The 19,941-nt window shown below is 35.5% G+C and overlaps 1 protein-coding gene across 1 annotated transcript in view; it reads right to left on the bottom strand.

Moving 5' to 3' along the window:
* The window catches only part of LOC149780319 (T-cell immunomodulatory protein-like), a 76,786-nt gene that overhangs the window by 35,183 nt on the left and 21,662 nt on the right, over window positions 1-19,941 (bottom strand). Inside the window, exons 5-8 of the mRNA XM_089937162.1 lie at window positions 15,390-15,502; window positions 8,359-8,417; window positions 6,052-6,127; window positions 638-726 (exon numbers count right to left, since the gene is read on the bottom strand). Coding sequence (XP_089793288.1) covers window positions 638-726; window positions 6,052-6,127; window positions 8,359-8,417; window positions 15,390-15,502 — 337 coding nt within the window. The remainder of the gene's footprint in view (window positions 1-637; window positions 727-6,051; window positions 6,128-8,358; window positions 8,418-15,389; window positions 15,503-19,941) is intronic.

Raw genomic sequence — 19,941 nt, 5'->3', positions numbered from 1 at the left:
GAAACAAATTCGTAAAACAGTGCCACTAGAGAAATCATTACTCTCTGAAATCTAACTGACCCATGCAAGACAAAACTTTTGAATCAACAGATTAAAGTTGCATTATCTGTGTTATTTTCACAGTGGAAAATATAAAGTAAATCTAAATTTATATAGTTATAACTCTTAACCATTAACTTTGTTGTTTGTTAATTTTAGAAGGCATGACTCTTGACAAAAATGTCATCTTGGATTCATTGACTACTTAAATCTTAAGGAAGAGACCTAGACAACACAATGACAATTGCAAGTTTAAACACTGGTGAGCCATGGTAGCTGCCGACCAAAGGAAGGCAGTTTCTTCTATGCGCTTCCCTTTCCTCTACTTCAAACACTATTTTTCCCAAATATTTGACTCCTCAAGAATAATTATTATAATCTGTGAGACTCTGTTGTACAATGAACATAAATAGGCAGTTTAAAAATTGAATAACGGGATTACCAAGACCTACATGACAAGCCCAGAGTAAAATAAAAACTGAAACCAAGATCTTAGCATAAATGTTGATGATGTTGTAGCATCTGAAATGTGACTGTTGTATCTTGCTCTAAACTGATATGGACTCAACAAAACTGACTTGTCAACCTAAATTCCCACCTTGTCTCCAACCAGTACAAAGATGTCACTCTTATTGCACTCTGAATCCAAACAAGCAGGTAACAAAATGTCAGCTAACTGGTCACCATCTGGAAAGAAACAATTAATGTTTGCTTCATCATTTATTCATCATGACTTTTACAAGTACTGAGAATACTGAGGTCTTGGAGGGTTGCAGTGATACTAATGAACAATAAAAGTACTGAAAATACTAATATCTTGGAGGGTTGCAGTGATACTAATTTACAATACAAGTACTGAGAATACTAATGTTTTGGAGGGTTGCTGTGATACTAATTTATGATAAAAGTACTGAGAATACTGATGTCCTGGAGGGTTGCAGTGATACTGATTTACAATACCAAGTACTGAGAATACTGATGTCCTGGAGGGTTGCAGTGATACTAATTTACAATACCAAGTACTGAGAATACTAATATCTTGGAGGGTTGCAGTGATACTGATTTGCAATAAAAGTACTGAGAATACTGATGTCTTGAAGGGTTGCAATGATACTAATTTACAATACAAGTACTGAGAATACTGATGTCTTGAAGGGTTGCAGTGATACTAATTTACAATACAAGTACTGAGAATACTAATATCTTGGAGGGTTGCAGTGATACTGATTTGCAATAAAAGTACTGAGAATACTGATGTCTTGAAGGGTTGCAATGATACTAATTTACAATACAAGTACTGAGAATACTAATGTTTTGGAGGGTTGCTGTGATACTAATTTATGATAAAAGTACTGAGAATACTGATGTCTTGAAGGGTTGCAATGATACTAATTTACAATACAAGTACTGAGAATACTAATATCTTGGAGGGTTGCAGTGATACTGATTTGCAATAAAAGTACTGAGAATACTGATGTCTTGAAGGGTTGCAGTGATACTAATTTACAATACAAGTACTGAGAATACTAATGTTTTGGAGGGTTGCTGTGATACTAATTTATGATAAAAGTACTGAGAATACTGATGTCCTGGAGGGTTGCAGTGATACTAATTTACAATACCAAGTACTGAGAATACTGATGTCTTGAAGGGTTGCAGTGATACTAATTTACAATACAAGTACTGAGAATACTAATATCTTGGAGGGTTGCAGTGATACTGATTTGCAATAAAAGTACTGAGAATACTGATGTCTTGAAGGGTTGCAATGATACTAATTTACAATACAAGTACTGAGAATACTAATGTTTTGGAGGGTTGCTGTGATACTAATTTATGATAAAAGTACTGAGAATACTGATGTCCTGGAGGGTTGCAGTGATACTAATTTACAATACAAGTACTGAGAATACTAATATCTTGGAGGGTTGCAGTGATACTGATTTGCAATAAAAGTACTGAGAATACTGATGTCTTGAAGGGTTGCAATGATACTAATTTACAATACAAGTACTGAGAATACTAATATCTTGGAGGGTTGCAGTGATACTGATTTGCAATAAAAGTACTGAGAATACTGATGTCTTGAAGGGTTGCAGTGATACTAATTTACAATACAAGTACTGAGAATACTAATATCTTGGAGGGTTGCAGTGATACTAATTTACAATACAAGTACTGAGAATACTAATGTTTTGGAGGGTTGCTGTGATACTAATTTATGATAAAAGTACTGAGAATACTGATGTCCTGGAGGGTTGCAGTGATACTAATTTACAATACAAGTACTGAGAATACTAATATCTTGGAGGGTTGCAGTGATACTGATTTGCAATAAAAGTACTGAGAATACTGATGTCTTGAAGGGTTGCAATGATACTAATTTACGATACGAGTACTGCGAATACTAATATCATGGAGGGTTGCTGTGATAGTAATTAACAATACAGGTATTGAAAATGCTTATGTCTGGGAGGATTGCAATGATACTAATTCATGATACAAGTACTGAGAATACTAATATCATGGAGGGTTGCTGTGATACTAATTTACATAAGATCACATGGAAGAACATACCTTCAAGAGATGTTGCTATTCAAGGTCTACAATACAAACCACTGAAAATAATCTTTCTAATAATTTCTAAATATTTTCTTATTGCATCACAAGTAAATTTATATAAAAGTATAAAACATTATTTGAGAAGTTAATGGGAAGTCCTTTTAAAAACATGTTCTGCTAATGTTTCAAGTTTCACAATCAAAGGAATGATAACTATCAGGTCTATATCATTTACCTAAACCTGAGTTCCCTCCCTTGATAAATAATTTATATGAAAGACCAGAGCACATACTTTATTAATAATTTTAGTAAGATCATAAAGTCTAGTACTGTTTGTAGTAATACTAGCTATATTTGGCAACACTGAATGCACACTATGGCATATAAAGCATCATGGGATTGAAATCCAAGCCAAATGCTTGTCATATTAATACAGTCAATAAACTGCACACTTTGAATGATATAACTACAAATATACATCACAAAATACAGTTCTCCCTATTCCAGTGCAAACTGAAAAATGTTGTAAAAAAATAACAGAAAATGTAACTGTTCTTAGCAACAGCCGCTGGAAAGCAACAATGTCACAAAAATTTTAAACCATCACCATTTATCATTTCAGACCACATTTTTGACTTGTGTCATGGATTATACTACTGAGAATTTGTTGCCATTCTAGTTATAGTACAAGACATACCATCCAAACAAGATATATGTTTAGGCAAATTTTCATTAAAATATGTTGAGTGGTTCAAAGGTTATACTCCATAAACAGATACAAAAAAAGTCACAGAATTGCATTTTCCCTTGATGTGAATCTTGAGCCAAGAGTATGTTACCTAATACCTTGTCTTACTGTGATATACACTTGTACAAAGTTTTATAAAATCTCTCAAACAGTTACAAAGTTGTAGGCTGGACAATCAAATGGTAATGGACTGATGGATGCCATGACATAATGCACCCTAATTAAAATGGGTGTATTACTATTTTATGCACACTCAAAAAAAAGTTAAAAAAACTATTACATAAATACTACCTCTCAACCTCCCACTCCTATGACCATGATGGAGATGGGTCTAAAGTCAAAAAAGGTGCATAACTCTTCAAAAAAATAGTGTGATTAAAATGGCTGTGTAAACATGCATATTTTCACTGACAAAACTAATGGAAATACAAAGATTTGTCAATAGGAACATGTTTAGATGATGGCCATAACATGAACCAAGTTTCACATTAATCCATAAAAACAGCAAGACAAGTTGCAGTCACATGATTCTGTTTTGCATTGCATTCAGCTGCAGGACAAAAAGGGCAATAACTCTAATGAAAATTGCAAGAAGACCATAATAATGTGCATCTTCCAGTAATAGCCAAAGCATGCATACAATTTCATACTGATCCAATGAAATATAAGAGAATAGTTGTCTTCACAAGATTATGTCATACACTACAAACAGTTGCATGTCAAAAAGATCAGTAACTCAACAAAAATCAAAGGCACGCAGTCAGTTGTCGATATGTGCATCTTTTGACGATGGCCATAATATGTCCTGAATTTCTGTATTCACAATATTACGTCATGCATGGCATTCAGCCACAAAACAAAATGGGTAATAACTGTAACAAAATATGTACGAGCGAAGTCATTTGTAGGCATGCACATTTTCAGATGATGCCCATAACATTTACCACATCTCGTGGCAATCAAATGAAAAGTATGTAACTTGTTACAATCACAAGATTGTCAGATATAACATCCAGTTGCAGGTAAAAAAAGCCACAATAACTCTTTCTACAAATGCTGACAGTAAAGAAAATAATCCCATATTTGTAACAGAAAATACCAGAAGAATTGGGCCTTATTTTTGGAATGTGAAGAAAATTGTGATCAAAACAAATAAATTAAACTTTGATAAATCATTCATTTTAACATTGAAAACTTTGATAAATCATTCATTTTAACATTAAAAACAGCAGTTATTGTCATGAAGTCTGATTGACCATAACAAAATTCACAAATTTAAAAAGAAGATATATATTTTAGTTGTTTTCTATACAAACCAATTCTCACAAATTTAAAAAAGAAGACATTATTTTTGTTGTTTTCTATACAAAACCAATTTTCAGTACACTGTAAATAACATTTAATGATATTTCTATCCATGAAAATTTAAGTAATGCCTACCAAAAGCAACACTTTCGGAAATAAATACCAATTACATAAGTTTTGTCAAGTGAAATTTATACTTTAGTTCTACTTTTTAATTCAGCGTAATCATCATATATGCTATATGCCCTCTTTATTTTAAACATGAAAAGTGTCAATCTACTGTCACAGCTATGTATTCTAGCCTTTCAGAGAACCCAATTAAGTGCCAACTGTGTTTTGATCTCCTATTTGTATTTGCTGTATTGTTACAAATTGTTACAATCAATTCAAAAAGAGATGCTTTGTAATAAGGGGGTGGAATAATAATTTTTAGAAAGTTAAAAGGCATGCGAATCCTACCTGCATAAGAGCTAGACGTCATCACAAGTGTGTCAAGTCAGCTCATTTCCACTGACCACTTGCATACTGTTATGAATATTATTATGCAGATAAAATAATTAAACCATCAAACATTAATTATTAGTTTATCCTATTTGCAAATGTGACCAATGACAGCAAAAGAAGCAAACAAAAAGAATACTCTGTGCATCAAAAGCTTTGTTTCAAAAATATGGTTCATTATGGAGAAGTGAGTTGCAAAGTTTGTAGTCAACTTAAATTTCCTGAATTTTCACTCTGAGGTTTGCTCAAGGCTGTTGTTTCACAAACTAAATGTCCTTAATTTTTGAAAAAAAGTTAACCTTGTTTTTGCTGTGAATTAACAATAACACTTAAATGTATCCACATTCACTTGCAAAAAGCAGTGGTGTAATACACAATGTTTTGGAGGTATATGTGATGTGTGTTGAGACCTAGTGGAGTAAGGTTTTAATGATCTTTCAAGATGTTGATTATCTTGAAAATAAAGATAATCTTTACAGAAAAGCATTATATTGACAATTATTCACAATACCATTATAAAACGGGTAAAAAAAACATTTAACAGCTGCCCCCCAATTTTCTCATTATCGATGGCAGCCAGGATGTCATTTTTAAAGGTCATATGGTAACTCACCCTTATACTGTGGTCTGTGATTTTGTGTTTATGAGTTATCAAGTGAGAGGTATATATATATATAATTTTATATCACAACAATAATCACCATACTGTGAAAACAAATAAATCTATGCATTCCAAGATAAAAAAGAAATTAAAGTAAACTTACAAAAGGAATCAAATTAAACTACAATTAATATAATTAGAATCAGCAAATTACTAACTGGCCATAATGATGCTGGAAAACTAAATGTTGCTAACAGTTTCCATACATCTAGTCTTATATAACAATAATACATACTAAAGTCGGCTATCGCCAGCTGTCCAATGACCATTGTCCCTTCAACTGGTACAGTTTTCTTCCAGTTTAGCCTTTCCTGTTGCAGGGACAGAAATCAGTGTCATTAGCATAAGCATGGATAATTGATAATCACAGGTAAACAAAATATAAGCCCCTAAGCTAAATTCCAAATCTGTAGAAGGTGGGGAAAATGGTACTGAATAACTAAAAAGTAAAAAACTTTAACTTTGAGGTTAATTTAGAATCAAGCATTCATCTTGGGTTGATAAAATAAAAAGTGGAATTCAGACTCCATGGAATTATTATGTATCACCTACAAAATGTGCACTGCACTGTGATATATCCTCCCTTTGCATGATGTTAAAACCTTTTAGCTCAAAATCTTAACACTGACTAATATGCTGTTGCAGTCACTACCATCAAGATAGAACAAGGATTCTATGGAATGTGTTACAATGTCAGCTGGATAGAACAAGGGTTCCATGGAATGTGGTACAGCCAATGCAAGTGGATAGAACAAGGATTCCATGGAATGTGGTGCAGCCACTAACATCAGGATAGAACAAGGAATCCATGGAATGTGGTGCAGCTAGTAACATCAGAATAAAAACAAGGATTCCATGGAATGTGGTGCAGCCACAAACATCAAGATAGAACAAGGTTTCTATGGAATGTGGTACAGCCACTAACATCAGGATAGAACAAGGAATCCATGGAATGTGGTGCAGCTAGTAACATCAGAATAAAACAAGGATCCCATGGAATGTGGTGCAGCTAGTAACATCAGAATAGAACAAGGATTCCATGGAATGTGGTGCAGCCACAAACATCAAGATAGAACAAAGTTTCTATGGAATGTGGTACAGCCACTGTCATCAGGATAGATCAAGGAGTCCATATAATGCAGTGTATCATCTGCATCTGGTGCTATGAATCTTACAGGTAAGAACTTGTATAGAGAACTGTAACATTCACAACACCAATAATATCACTGTCACTGTCAGAAACATCATACCTTATGTCCTGCCATTTGCTGATGCATACAAGAAAAAAGGGTGACTTGTCTCTTGCCATCAGGTGATGTAAACAACATATCAAGAGTCCCCTGAAGGTACTGACACCCCCCATGTTCCTAACAATTTCAAGGAACTAAAAAATAAGACTATTTCTTCTGTGGAGCATTGAAACCATCTCTGATATTTGTGTGCAGTAAGATTTTCAAATTAGTCTCTGTGGCAGCCATATTAGATGTAAGATTGTAGTCATTCTCATTTCAGACAAATTAGACATCCCTGGAAGACTTCTGGTGAAAACTACCATTCAAGAAAAGTAGCCATAAAAAGATTTGTAAAATGTCTATTGTAGCAGCCATATTCAAATAAGATCATCTCCATTTGCATTTAGGACAAACTAGATATTCTAACAAGTCTTTTGGTTTCAATCCCATGTCATCAATTCTGAAGTAGCGATAAGATCAGGTCACCATACTGGGAATCAGATTGGTACCATTTTCAATGACGAGCAACATGACACCATAAACATCTTCCAATACAGCCCTAAGTCAATATGACTTTCCATTTAGGAGGTGTAGCCACACAAAAAATTTCAAGATGGCTGCAATGGTGGCCATACTGGATTTCAGATGAGTAGCATTTTCATTCATGACCAACTAGACATTATAAGATGTCTTTCATTCAGGACCAACTAGATATTATGAGACATCTTTCATTCAGGACCAACTAGACATTATAAGATGTCTTTCATTCAGGACCAACTAGACATTATAAGACATCTTTCAGTGAAAACTGCATGTTGATAAATCCATCTGTTCTGAAGGAATCATGATAACCAAATTTTACAAATGACTCATCATTAAGAGGTTAGTGTTAGGACTGGTTGGCCTGGTGTCAGAATAATGTGACTGGGTGGGACATCATACTACATGCCTGCAGCATGATGCCCCACTGCTAGACATCACTATAAACTGACAAACTGCAGTCATCATAGCAATATGACTGACAAATTGTTAAAGCTATGTTTAAAATCTATATCTCACACACAAACATGCATTTTCATCACACAAAATTTATTTATTTGTATGTGAAATCTACTCAATATACAATTACAAGTATTGGCTTTAAAATGTGTACTTCATAAATATACACAACTAAAGAGTTTATACATTCAAAAATGGGTATAAAATTGTTAAGACAAGTTGAGACACAAGCTGATGTTAAATGATTGTGGTAATGTATCAACAATTAAGGATACATTTATATTACATAAGAAATGTTTATTTATACTGACCTCATATAGCCATATTTCCAGCTGAGCTGAACCATTAAACATGGACATAACACAGAGGTCTGCAATAGAAAATGATGTGTTTTTTTTAAATAAGTGAAACTTGTACAAAAAAGAAGAATCCCATGTGAGCCTGACATCACTCACCTGCAAATACTGGTCTAAAGGGGCAAAAAAAGTAATCCTCTTGGCATCCGTCCGTCTACGAGAGACGATGGCATAGCTCCAAAGTACGCTTTTGTAAGGTATGTGTAAAAAGACACAACTGCGGATAGTATCCAGCAGTTTGGTAGAACTAGTGGCATGAGATATATTAAATGTATTTCTACTTTGAATATCACCAGCTGGACCAGGTTTGAATGAAACTGTTTCAGTTCTGGAGAAGTTGAAAATAGGTTTTTCATATATTTCCTACCAAAGCCTCACCATCACTAGGAGAGCCATGAAACAAACTTTTGATAAAGAATTGTTAAAAAACATTCCAAACAATTTTTATCTAAACTGGCAGAGCCATTTTGGATACAAGGTTGGAATAGGTTTTCAATTTTAGTTATTATAGAAATCACATTGGAAAATTCACAATTTAGTAGAGCATCTCCTTAGGACAATTCTTACCAAGACTGTCAGAAACTGGTCCAGTGGCTTTTGAAAAGTTAAGAAAATAATGTTGACAAAGAACAAATTATGCAAGATTTTAATGCAAACCCAACATTGGGCCATACTATAAGATCAATTTACTTCACAGCCAGATGAGTGAAAATATGTAGATTAAACTATCTTAAAATAAGGTCAGGCAGCCCATTTTTAGGAAGATTAATTGAACTTGCTTCAGTATAAGGTGACTTAGCACACCTTTTTACCTCCCCTGAGCAGTGTTAAAGGAAGGAACCACTATGTTGATACCTCTCTAATGAATTAGTACTCCTTTTTACCTCCCCCTGAACAGTGTTAAAGTAAGGGACCACTATATATTGATACCTCTCTAATGAATTAGTACTCGTTTTTACCTCCCCCTGAACAGTGTTAAAGTAAGGAATCACTGTGTGCTGATACCTTTTTAATGATTTAGCACATCTTTTCACCTCCCCCTGAACATCATTAAAGTAAGGAATCACTGTATTCTGATACCTCTCTAATGAATTAGCACACCTTTTCACCTCCCCCTTAACAGTGTTAAAGTAAGGGACCACTATATATTGAAACCTCTCTAATGAATTAGTACTCCTTTTTACCCCTCCCTGAACAGTGTTAAAGTAAGGGACCACTATATGTTGATACCTCTCTAATGAAATAGTACTCCTTTTTACCTCCCCCTTAACAGTGTCAAAGTAAGGGACCACTATATGTTGATACCTCTCTAATGAATTAGTACTCGTTTTTACCTCCCCCTGAACAGTGTTAAAGTAAGGGACCACTATATGTTGATACCTCTCTAATGAATTGGTACTCCTTTTTACCTCCCCTTTAACAGTGTTAAAGTAAGAGACCACTATATGTTGATACCTCTCTAATGAATTAGCACATCTTTTTACCTCCACTTGAACAGTGTTAAAGTAAGGGATCACTATATGTTGATACCGCTTTGATGAATTAGCACATATATCTGTTGATACCTCTCTAATGAATTAGTACTCCTTTTTACCTCCCCCTTAATAATGTGAAAGTAAGGAATCACTGTATGCTGATACCTCTTTAATGAAATAGCACACCTTTTTTTGTTACCTCCCCCTGAATATATTTAAAGTAATGGACCACTGTATGTTGATACCTCTCTTAAGAAATAACAAACTTTTTTATTTCTCCTGAATAGTTAAAAGAAGGGATCACTGTATGTTGATACCTCTCTAATGAAATAGTACATCTTTTTACTTCTCCTGAACAATGTTACACATTAACCCCTGGTGACAAGTTTACATGGCAGGAGGTAGTAGCCTACTGCCAAGCTCTGTAGCGTCAAGTTCATGTAAGGTACACTAAAGTGGGTGGTATTATAGAAAGGTAGACAGATGTAGCTCTACAATGATACCAAAAAATCTGGAAGTTCTAGCTGCACTACAAAATACTGAGGGAAAAACCTCATTTTTTGCCACCCAAAATTCGCTTTTGGTCAGAGTCCAATTTTGTGTTTGAATTTTAGACTTTTTGGTCTCAGATCTAAGGCACACTGGTATGAACTGCAAACAGACTGATGAACCTTTGCAAAAGGTAGGATAAAATGGGCATTTGGAATAATGAGTGTTCTCGATATGAAAATAATAGGTCCTTTAAGCAATAAAAAAAGAAAAGAACTCTAACTTTTACCCTTCTGCTCATGCACGAGCCAACCAGCCAATGAAAAATGATGTTTCTAACACAAATAGGCATTATGTTATTGGAAAACCACCTGGAAGTTGATTAATTAGGATTTATTCAGAAATAGCTTTCAAAATGTGTTTCCTACTCGAATTTCAGGCAAAAACGACAAAAACCTCCAGGGGTTAATGTGTTAAAGGAAGGGATCACTGCATATTGATACCTCTCTAATGAAATAACACATCTTTTTACTTCTCCTGAAAAGTGTTAAAGGAAGGGATCGCTGTATGTTGATACCTCTCTTGTGAATTAGTACACCTTTTTACTTCCCCTGAAATATTTAAAGTAATGGACCACTATGGTATGTTGATACCTCTCTTAAGAAATAGCACACATTTGTACCTCTCCTGAATAGTTAAAGTAAGGGACCACTGTATATTGGTACCTCTCTTATGAATTAGTACACCTTTTCACCTCCCCCTGAACACTGTTAAAGCAAGGGACCACTGTATGCTGATACCTCTCTAATGAATTAGTGCTCCTTTTTACCTCCCCCTGAACAGTGTTAAAGTAAGGGACCACTATATGTTGATAGCGCTCTAATGAATTGGTACTCCTTTTTACCTCCCCTTAACAGTGTTAAAGTAAGGGACCACTATATGTTGATACCTCTCTAATGAATTAGCACATCTTTTTACTTCTCCTGAACAGTGTTAAAGTTAGGTACCACTGTATGTTGATACCTCTCTTATGAATTAGTACACCTTTTTACCTCCGCCCAAACAGTGTTAAAGTAAGAGATCACTATATGTTGATACCTCTTTAATGAATTAGTACACCTTTTTACCTCCGCCTGAACAGTGTTAAAGTAAGAGATCACTATATGCTGATACCTCTTTAATGAATTAGTACACCTTTTTACCTCCCCCTGAACAGTGTTAAAGTAAGGGACCACTGTATATTGATACAATGAAGCATAACAAAGGCCCTCCTTGGGACTAACCCAGTATTTTCCTTTAATCACAGTTGTGCATCTGAGACACATGTAAAAAAAAATCTGATACATACTTTCTGTTGCAAGGAATTTAAAAAAATATAATTTGACATCCAGTTCTGACAAGATTTAAAAAAAAAATATTATCAATCTTACACCCCCAGGGGAGTCAGGTATTTTTACTTATTATAATCAGACATACATAATACTCTATACTTGAATACAAATCTGTCATTAATTCCTGATTCCCACTTGCAAGTTCTGGGGGAGACATGTAACAATATTTACATTTATCCTGAATTTCTTGATACACCATAGGAAATTAAATTTACTCACTTTCTCATGAATGCAGCTAGTCTGGTTTGTTAATACACACACAAAAGATGCCCTTAATACATGCTGTCAAGAAAACTTCTTAATTTTTCATGTAGCATTAATCTGTATTTGTTAGTTTTTATTTATTCATTGAAAACATGCAAACATTATAATCTATACATGAATCAAACCTGTCACTAATTTCTGATTTCCGCTTGCATCTTCAGGTGGAGACATGTAACATTAATTACATTTCCCCTGAATTTCCTGATATACCATAGAAAATAAAATATACTCATTTTCTCATGAATGCAGCTGGCCAGTTATAGTGCTGGTTTGTCACCCCACCTACTTGGACTTCACTCCCATTATCAAGTTTGGGTACCAGATTATAATAACAAAAACACTAGTATCAGTCAGGTTTAGACATAAATGATAACCTTAGGTGATGAAGCAAACATTCTGTCATGATAATTATTTATTTTTACAAACCATATTGGAACAAGAGTACAGTGTACTGTGACCATTACATTATACACCAGATTTGTGTTTAACAGTCCTCTATGTGGGCATAGGGTATTGCTGACTCAGGAGATTACTAAATGGGCCTCAATGATCTGGACCTTTGGTGACAGAACATCAAGAACTGAAGTTCTATAGAGAAATAATTTTCCTCTGTTCATACTTTTTTTCAAACCCTAAATCAGTATGCTTCTCCCTTGCCCATAGCACGAGCCACCCACAAAATCTGGTCCAACTCTGAGATGTAAATCTAATATTATTGTACTGAAACCATTCAGTTAGATTAGCCTTGACCTTTGACCTTTTAAACAAATCAAAAGGCTTCTTCCTTATCCCGAATGCAAACTATGGAGGAAATTTGGTGGGGGACAACTGAAGCTAATGTGTGAAAACCATTTTTTCCCCCATTCAGTCACAGTAATTTTCACCTTGACCTTTTCACCCCATAAATGACAGCAGCATTCTTCTTTATCATAAGTGCAAACAATCTCTAAGTTTGTAGATGGTGACAACTCAAGTTACTGTGCTTAAACAACCTGTTCACTTTCAGTCATAGTAATCCTGACCTTTGCCTTTTCCACCCCAAATCATAGGCTTCTTCTTTGTCCAAAGAAAAAGCAATCTACAAAGTTTAGTAACTGTAGATAGTGAAGAACTGGAGTTACTGTGCAGAAATCTTTTTCTTCTTTCAGTCAGTGACCTTGATTGTTGACCTTATCAAACTAGAATTAACAGGCTTCTTCCATATCCCATGTGCAAGCCATCCAAAGTTTGGTAAATGCAGATGACTGACAACTCAAGTTGTTTTGTGGAAACCATATTTCTTCTTCCAATCACTCTGAAGCTGAGCTTTGACCTTTTCACCTCAAAATTGATAGGTTTCTTCATTATCTCAAGTGCTTGCCATCCACAATGACTGATAGCTGCAGATAGTGAAGAACTCAAGTTATTGTGCAGAAACTCTTTTTCTTCTTGCAGTCACATTGGCCTTTGACCTTTTGTCCCTGAAATCAATTCGGTTCTTCTTGCAGTTGCCTTGGCCTTTGACCTTTTGTCCCTGAAATCAATTCGGTTCTTCTTGCAGTCACCTTGTTATTTAACCTTTTGCCCCTGAAATCAATTCGGTTCTTCTTGCAGTCACCTTGTTATTTAACCTTTTGCCCCCAAAATCAATTCGGTTCTTCCTTACCCCAAGCGCAAGCCATCAATACATTCTGGTAACTGTTGATTTTGGTAACAAATGGACAGATAGTTAGATGGGCAATATCACAATGTAATACACCCCTCTCCATGACATGCATACACAAATTATACTTATAAGATCTGTATCTTACTTCTGTTATAATGCAGTAGTTAACATTCAGTATTTAACTTAAGCATTCATAACTTGATGAATACATATAAAGTATAATCTGAACATACCTCCCCATTTGTTTGTACTCCCCTACCAATTTCAATAATGGAAATCTTTATTGTGATAAAAACAGCACAGAACTTTGTCAATTAATTCATTGATTTATAATATCTAACCTGACTTTGGCCCTAACACTGGCATCCTTTGTGCCTTTCATGCTTAATGGACTTTTCATTCTAGCACAGCGCCATATTTGTGTACATTTCCTCAGAAAACAGAGTGAAGTAGTTCATCCTATTCGGTAACTGTCAAATAATTCTGTAAATTACATTATGTTGAGAGTTGAGTTATATCCCTTGGAACACATGAACATTACAAGAAGAATTTGTTGCATTATCATATTCTGCAGTATACTTTTGTCTAGCAATAATCATAATGTATAGGTTATCTGTAAATAATCAAACTAATGTGCCTTTATTGTGTGATAATTTTGTTTCTAATTTTGCTAAAGAAAAGCAGAATATTCATCAAATAAAAAATAAGTTTAATGAATGTTCAGATGTGTTTTTGTTGAGAACATTTCAAAGTTAAGGGGCTCTGACACGGTTAAATAAAGTAAAACTTGAACACCTAAACTGCTGTTTTATTCTTTACAGTTTTACAAATTGCTGTCTTTAAATAACTTTGGTGTTAACATTTTTTAATGTAATTTGCTTACTACTTCTTCAATTGTTCTTGAACAAAACCAACACCAAAAAGATCCACTGATTATATATGTTTTACTGAAGGCTAAATAAAATTGTTTAGTACTTTTTATTGGTGTGTTAAGTATGTCTTTAACATCACTTGTGGATGTTTATTTTTTCTGCACATTGATAGTACTGGCATTATATATAAAGATCACCTGCCAACGAAGAACAATTTAGTTATTATTTTGTTATGTCCCTTGCCTGTCCTTTATAGAAAGGACTGTATCTCCTTCAACTAAATGCTCAGCATCAAGAGGTTAGTGTTAGGACTGGTCGGCCTGGTGTCAGGATAATGCGACTGGGTGAGACATCATGCTACATGTCTGCGGCATGATGCCCCAGGGCTAAACATCACTATAAACTGTCACACTGCAGACATCGTAGCAATATGACTGATAAATTGTTAAAGCTACGTTAAAAATCCAAATCACACACCTTCCACTACAAGCATTTTCAAGCATAATAAATCAAAACCAGTCCTTCTGAACATGTATTACAGCATATATTATACTTGTAATGAGGTTTTATGACAAGTACTAAATGATGTACACATAAACATATGGACAGTGTCACACAATACAGACTGGAACTTCTGTACAACTAGCTGATGTGCACATAAACAAATTGACAGCGTAAAAAAATACAGACAGACACAACGACATTGACAGTGTAAAAAAAATGCAGATAGGACCTTCTGTATCACAAAATATAATACGGTGGCTGCCATTTAAAAATAAACTTGTATCAATACATTCTGACACACTTCAGACAAAACATTCTTATTACCCTCCTCGTTTTCTATTCCTACCTGCTGTAAGGTCGTTGTTAAGGTCAACAAATGCACCATTCTGAGGTTGTGTAAGTGGTGGCAGGCCTTCTATTGTCCCATTACATACAGCGTACTTAGTAAAGGTTCCGTTCCTATTTATAAAAAAAGAACAAATCAAATAAAAGCTCTCATACAATCTATTACTTGAATCTGAACTACTGAGTTGCAACCAGGGTTCCTGAAATTTTCTTATCTCTCAAACCATACAATGTTTTCAAAATTGAAGTCATAAAAATTAAATTTCTGCAATAAGAAAACATATTATTCCAAAAAAAAAATGAAAGAAAACTTGACAAGTCTGATTATTAAATGTTCCAGAAAAGTTAGCAAAATCTGCAGTTTTCCTTTAGGGATTTTCTCTTGCTTCACCATCAGTATTACCCTTAACTTTGTGCTATCTTTCTGTCATGCTGTTGGGGGCCCCAAGTGGCCGAGTGGTCTAAAGCGCTCACCGTTACGGATCACTGCCATCTCACCTCTGCGTGAGTTCGAGTCTCAGGCTCAGTTAATGTGGGTACATGAGAAAGCCTGCCAGTAGCTTCTCGTGGGTCGGTGGTTCTCCCCGGGGTTTTCCAGGGTTCTTCCTCCACCAATTATACTGGCCGCCATGTATAGCCTATCTTGTGCTGAAAAATGGCATTAAACCATACAACAACAACAACCGTCATGCTGTTTCTTTGCAAAACTGCAATCTTAGTTTTCAGAATTATGTTTGTCCTGAAGCAAAAAAAGGATAATTTATGCATGAAAATAAACAAATGATCATTATTAGGTTATTAGAAATCTACATCAGACATATGACCTCAAAAATTACATGACTTATCAATCAACATGTCTGACCACAGAACTTCATTCAAAGAGAAAAATATTTTGAAAAAATAATTTCTGGACACTGATAAAGATTACTTGTTGTTAGTATGTTGCATTTTATTTGTAATTAGGTTCCAGATGACACAGATGTTTTTAAGGTCTTTAATACAATGGTATGCTGCTAGATCAACACATGAATGGGTTAGGACTCAGTGTTGCATGTCATGCTACACTAAATGGCTAAGGAAAATCTTTCAGGTAAAAAATCTTGACAACTTCATGAGGTAAGGAGATTAAACAACACACATAAATTTCAAATTATTTATTAGACAGCAGTCTTATAACTTGAATTGCAAAGGATAATGACCAAAATAATTGCTTTTGAAAACTGTTTGTTACTCAATGTCAACTGACAGACAATTTTTGTGTGCCTGGTCCAAACAATATTGGTCATAAGACATACAAATATTGCATTTAAATCTCTGAGTTCAGCTACAATCACCTAAACTTTACATAACTTACGTGTAATAAAAAGAATTTTTAAAAATTCTTTTCAATCAAACTTACTTATTGAGAAAAAAATCAAATGAAATCTGTCATCAAACTTTTAAAATGTATTAATTACTAAACAAATTCTCTTTTCACTTAACAGGATTTTAGTGAGTAATGTACCCATAAAATATTTGATCAAACAGTACTAACTCCCTTTAATCCTCTGTGGTTGTTTTACATTCTCCTGTTGTAGAAATAAATCCAAAGCTGCAAAATAAAAAGTGTTTGTTTAGTAGAATGGGTGCACTTGTTCTCCTATTTCAACATATCAGTAACTGAACAAGACTTCTGATAAAGAATTGCTGAAAAACCTTTTAGTCAATGTCACAGTCTTTCCAATTCCTTCCATCTTTTATTTTAGTTCTGTTGCAATTTATGTTTGTATTCCACTATAGTTCTTGGATAATTATTAATTTGTATAAATATTTTAAGAATACTGTATCAAAACCTAAGGTTTAGACCAAGATTCCAGGCAAGAACTCTACAGTACTTTCAAATACTTCAGCAGCAACTAGTTGTCATCCGTTACTACAATCTGAAGTATATTATTCAAGTCTGTATTTTATGAATATGTCCTGTAAATCCTGTTTGTTTTAAACATCTTGATATTTGCATAAATAAATATATGTGAAAAATACAATAAAAATCATGATATGATACTCAATTGTCCAGACAAACCCACTTATAAAGCAGGGGCAAGCAAGGAACTCATTTTTTCTTACTAAGAATAATTCCCCCAAAATAGGCCCCAATTTCATTACCATGAGTACAATCAACATAAAACTGGATAAATGAAACCTAGATCATATCACTCATTTTATCACAGAAAATGTCTGTAAGTGCCCAATTAAAAGTGAAATTTATGTTTTAAGTTTACAGTTTAATTTTGTTATCAGTATAATCATCATAGATGTGATATGCCCTCTTGTGTTCAAATGTGAAAAGTGTCAATCAACTGTCAAAGTGATGAGAGCATAATTAAGTGCTGACTGTGTTTTGATCTGCAGAAGTATTTGCTACACTGTTGCAATCAATTAAAAGCCGACCTGCTCTGTTTTCTCACATTAATTACTTCTTATACATCAAATGAAGTATAGGGGATAGAATACAAATCCTACCTATCTGAGTGTAATGGAGAGGTAGCACCTCTGGTGGGGGAACAGTCATGCCTTTCAGGGGTAGCTCATCCAACTCTGGTCCCCAGATGCACCCAGCTCTCACCTGTGGCTCCAAGAATCTGTAACATGTGCAGCGGCCACATCCCAGTAAACTGCTTTGACTGGCGGGCTAAACTAGGTCAGGGTAGCCGATGGGTCTTCAACCCTCAGTGAGTTAGGGCTTGCCTACTCAAGCATGTGAAGACTGGATTTGGCAGAATGAGTGGAGGAAATGGATAGGAAGTTCAACGGACAGGTAGGCGATTCTTAGCAATGTGTTGTGGAGCTCACAGAGTACGATGAGGCACATAGGTAGTCCTAGACATCCAATGCATCTCATTCCATCTCCAGCTGTCTTGACCTTGTCTTGCCACTGGATCAAGATGGTCTTGGACGAGAGAGTGAGGTCAACAATGCACAACTCTTCCTCTGTTTAAACCAAGTCATTGCACAAGTCACTTGGTCATCTTTATCCCCAAAGTCCTGTGACAAAGGATATGCGATTTAGCAGCAGCGGTGGGTACACTGGCAGTCATAGCTGCAAATCTGCACACAGGCATATGAATTGATATATTCGTTCTTCACTGACAAAGAGCAGCAGTGGAATTTGGCAGACCCCTGAGTGACTGAGCAGCCCATTTTAGGATTTAAACTGTTCTCCATGGCACGAGAAAGGGGCTAGAAAAGGTGCCCTAAAAATTGCCTGCTCCCTCTTTCCCTAGCAGCTAACAGCAGCTGGTGGGGACCCTATATCAGTGGTGGAAACATACAACAAAGAAAAAGATGAAGATCGTTCCTCTCGCCCTCAGTACATGGAACATGCACACACATCTGGACAGATGGTGACAGACCTCAGAGGAGAAATGCCCTGATTGGCAGAGAGCTAGCCAATTACAACATCGACATTACAACCTTGAGTGAAACCTGCCTCGCAGGAGAAGTCGAATTATATAAAAGAAGCACTGGCTACACCTTCTTTCGGAGTGGAAGAGGAAGTGACGAGTAACATGAGGCTAGAGACAGCTTTGCAGAGAATACAGTGTTTGTTAGCAAGCTAGCTGGACTTCGAAAGGGTGTGAACAACTGGCTTATGACCATGAAACTCCCCCTGTTGAATGGAAGAAAGTACCTATGCTCCAACCATGGACAATCTGGAAGAAGTAAAGGACAAATTTTATGAAGAAATCCACTCTATCATAACTTCTGTTCCCAAATCTGACAAGCTCATTACACTTGGTGACCTCAATGCAAGAGCTGACTCTGACAACATCTCCTGGGAAGGGGTCAGTGGAAAGTATGGCACTGGCCACTGACTGCAATGATAATAATTTTCTATTGCTTCAGACCTGTGCATAGCATGAAATGCTCATCACCAACCCTTTTTTCACCTCCCTACCCACAACAGGACGACACTGATGCATCCCTGATCTAAGCACTGGCATCTCATCGACTACGAATAGTCAGGATGGGGAACAAGCAGGATGTATGGGTGACCAAGTCCATGAGTGGTGCAGAATGTTGGACTGCCCTCCAATTTGTAGTCTCCAAGATAAACATCCATATCCAACCAATGAGATGCCTGCAAGGTAAGAAGATTCCAAAAGGGCTGAATATTGCCAAGCTGAAGAACTCTAACTCCAAAACGACCTTTGTCAGCACTCTAGAAAACCATCTTCAATCCACCCCTCTGGACTTCCAGAATGTGTAGGCAGCCTGGGCAACACTTAGCTGCTGGATGAAAAACCTCACATACATAAAGCATACCTTAATAATCCAAAATCCACTTTTAAAAAAAAGATGCCTTCAATAACATATGTTGGACTGTTCAACAGAAACCCTGGCAAATCCAGGACCCTTGGCTGAGTAACAAAGCTGATGAGACCCAAAGCTATGCTGTCAAGCATGATATGAAGAAGTTTTTTGAAGAGTTTAATGAAGTCTATGGCCCCTCATCATCAGGATCATCCCCAATCGTTAGTGTGGATGGGAACACGCTAATCACTGACAAAGAG

The sequence above is a fragment of the Sinohyriopsis cumingii genome, chromosome 16, assembly GCF_028554795.1.
Source record: "Sinohyriopsis cumingii isolate HCF-2022 chromosome 16, ASM2855479v2, whole genome shotgun sequence".
NCBI lineage: Eukaryota > Metazoa > Mollusca > Bivalvia > Unionida > Unionidae > Sinohyriopsis > Sinohyriopsis cumingii.
Note: the sequence above shows the minus strand (reverse complement) of the source record. Positions and strands in the feature narration are given on the sequence as shown.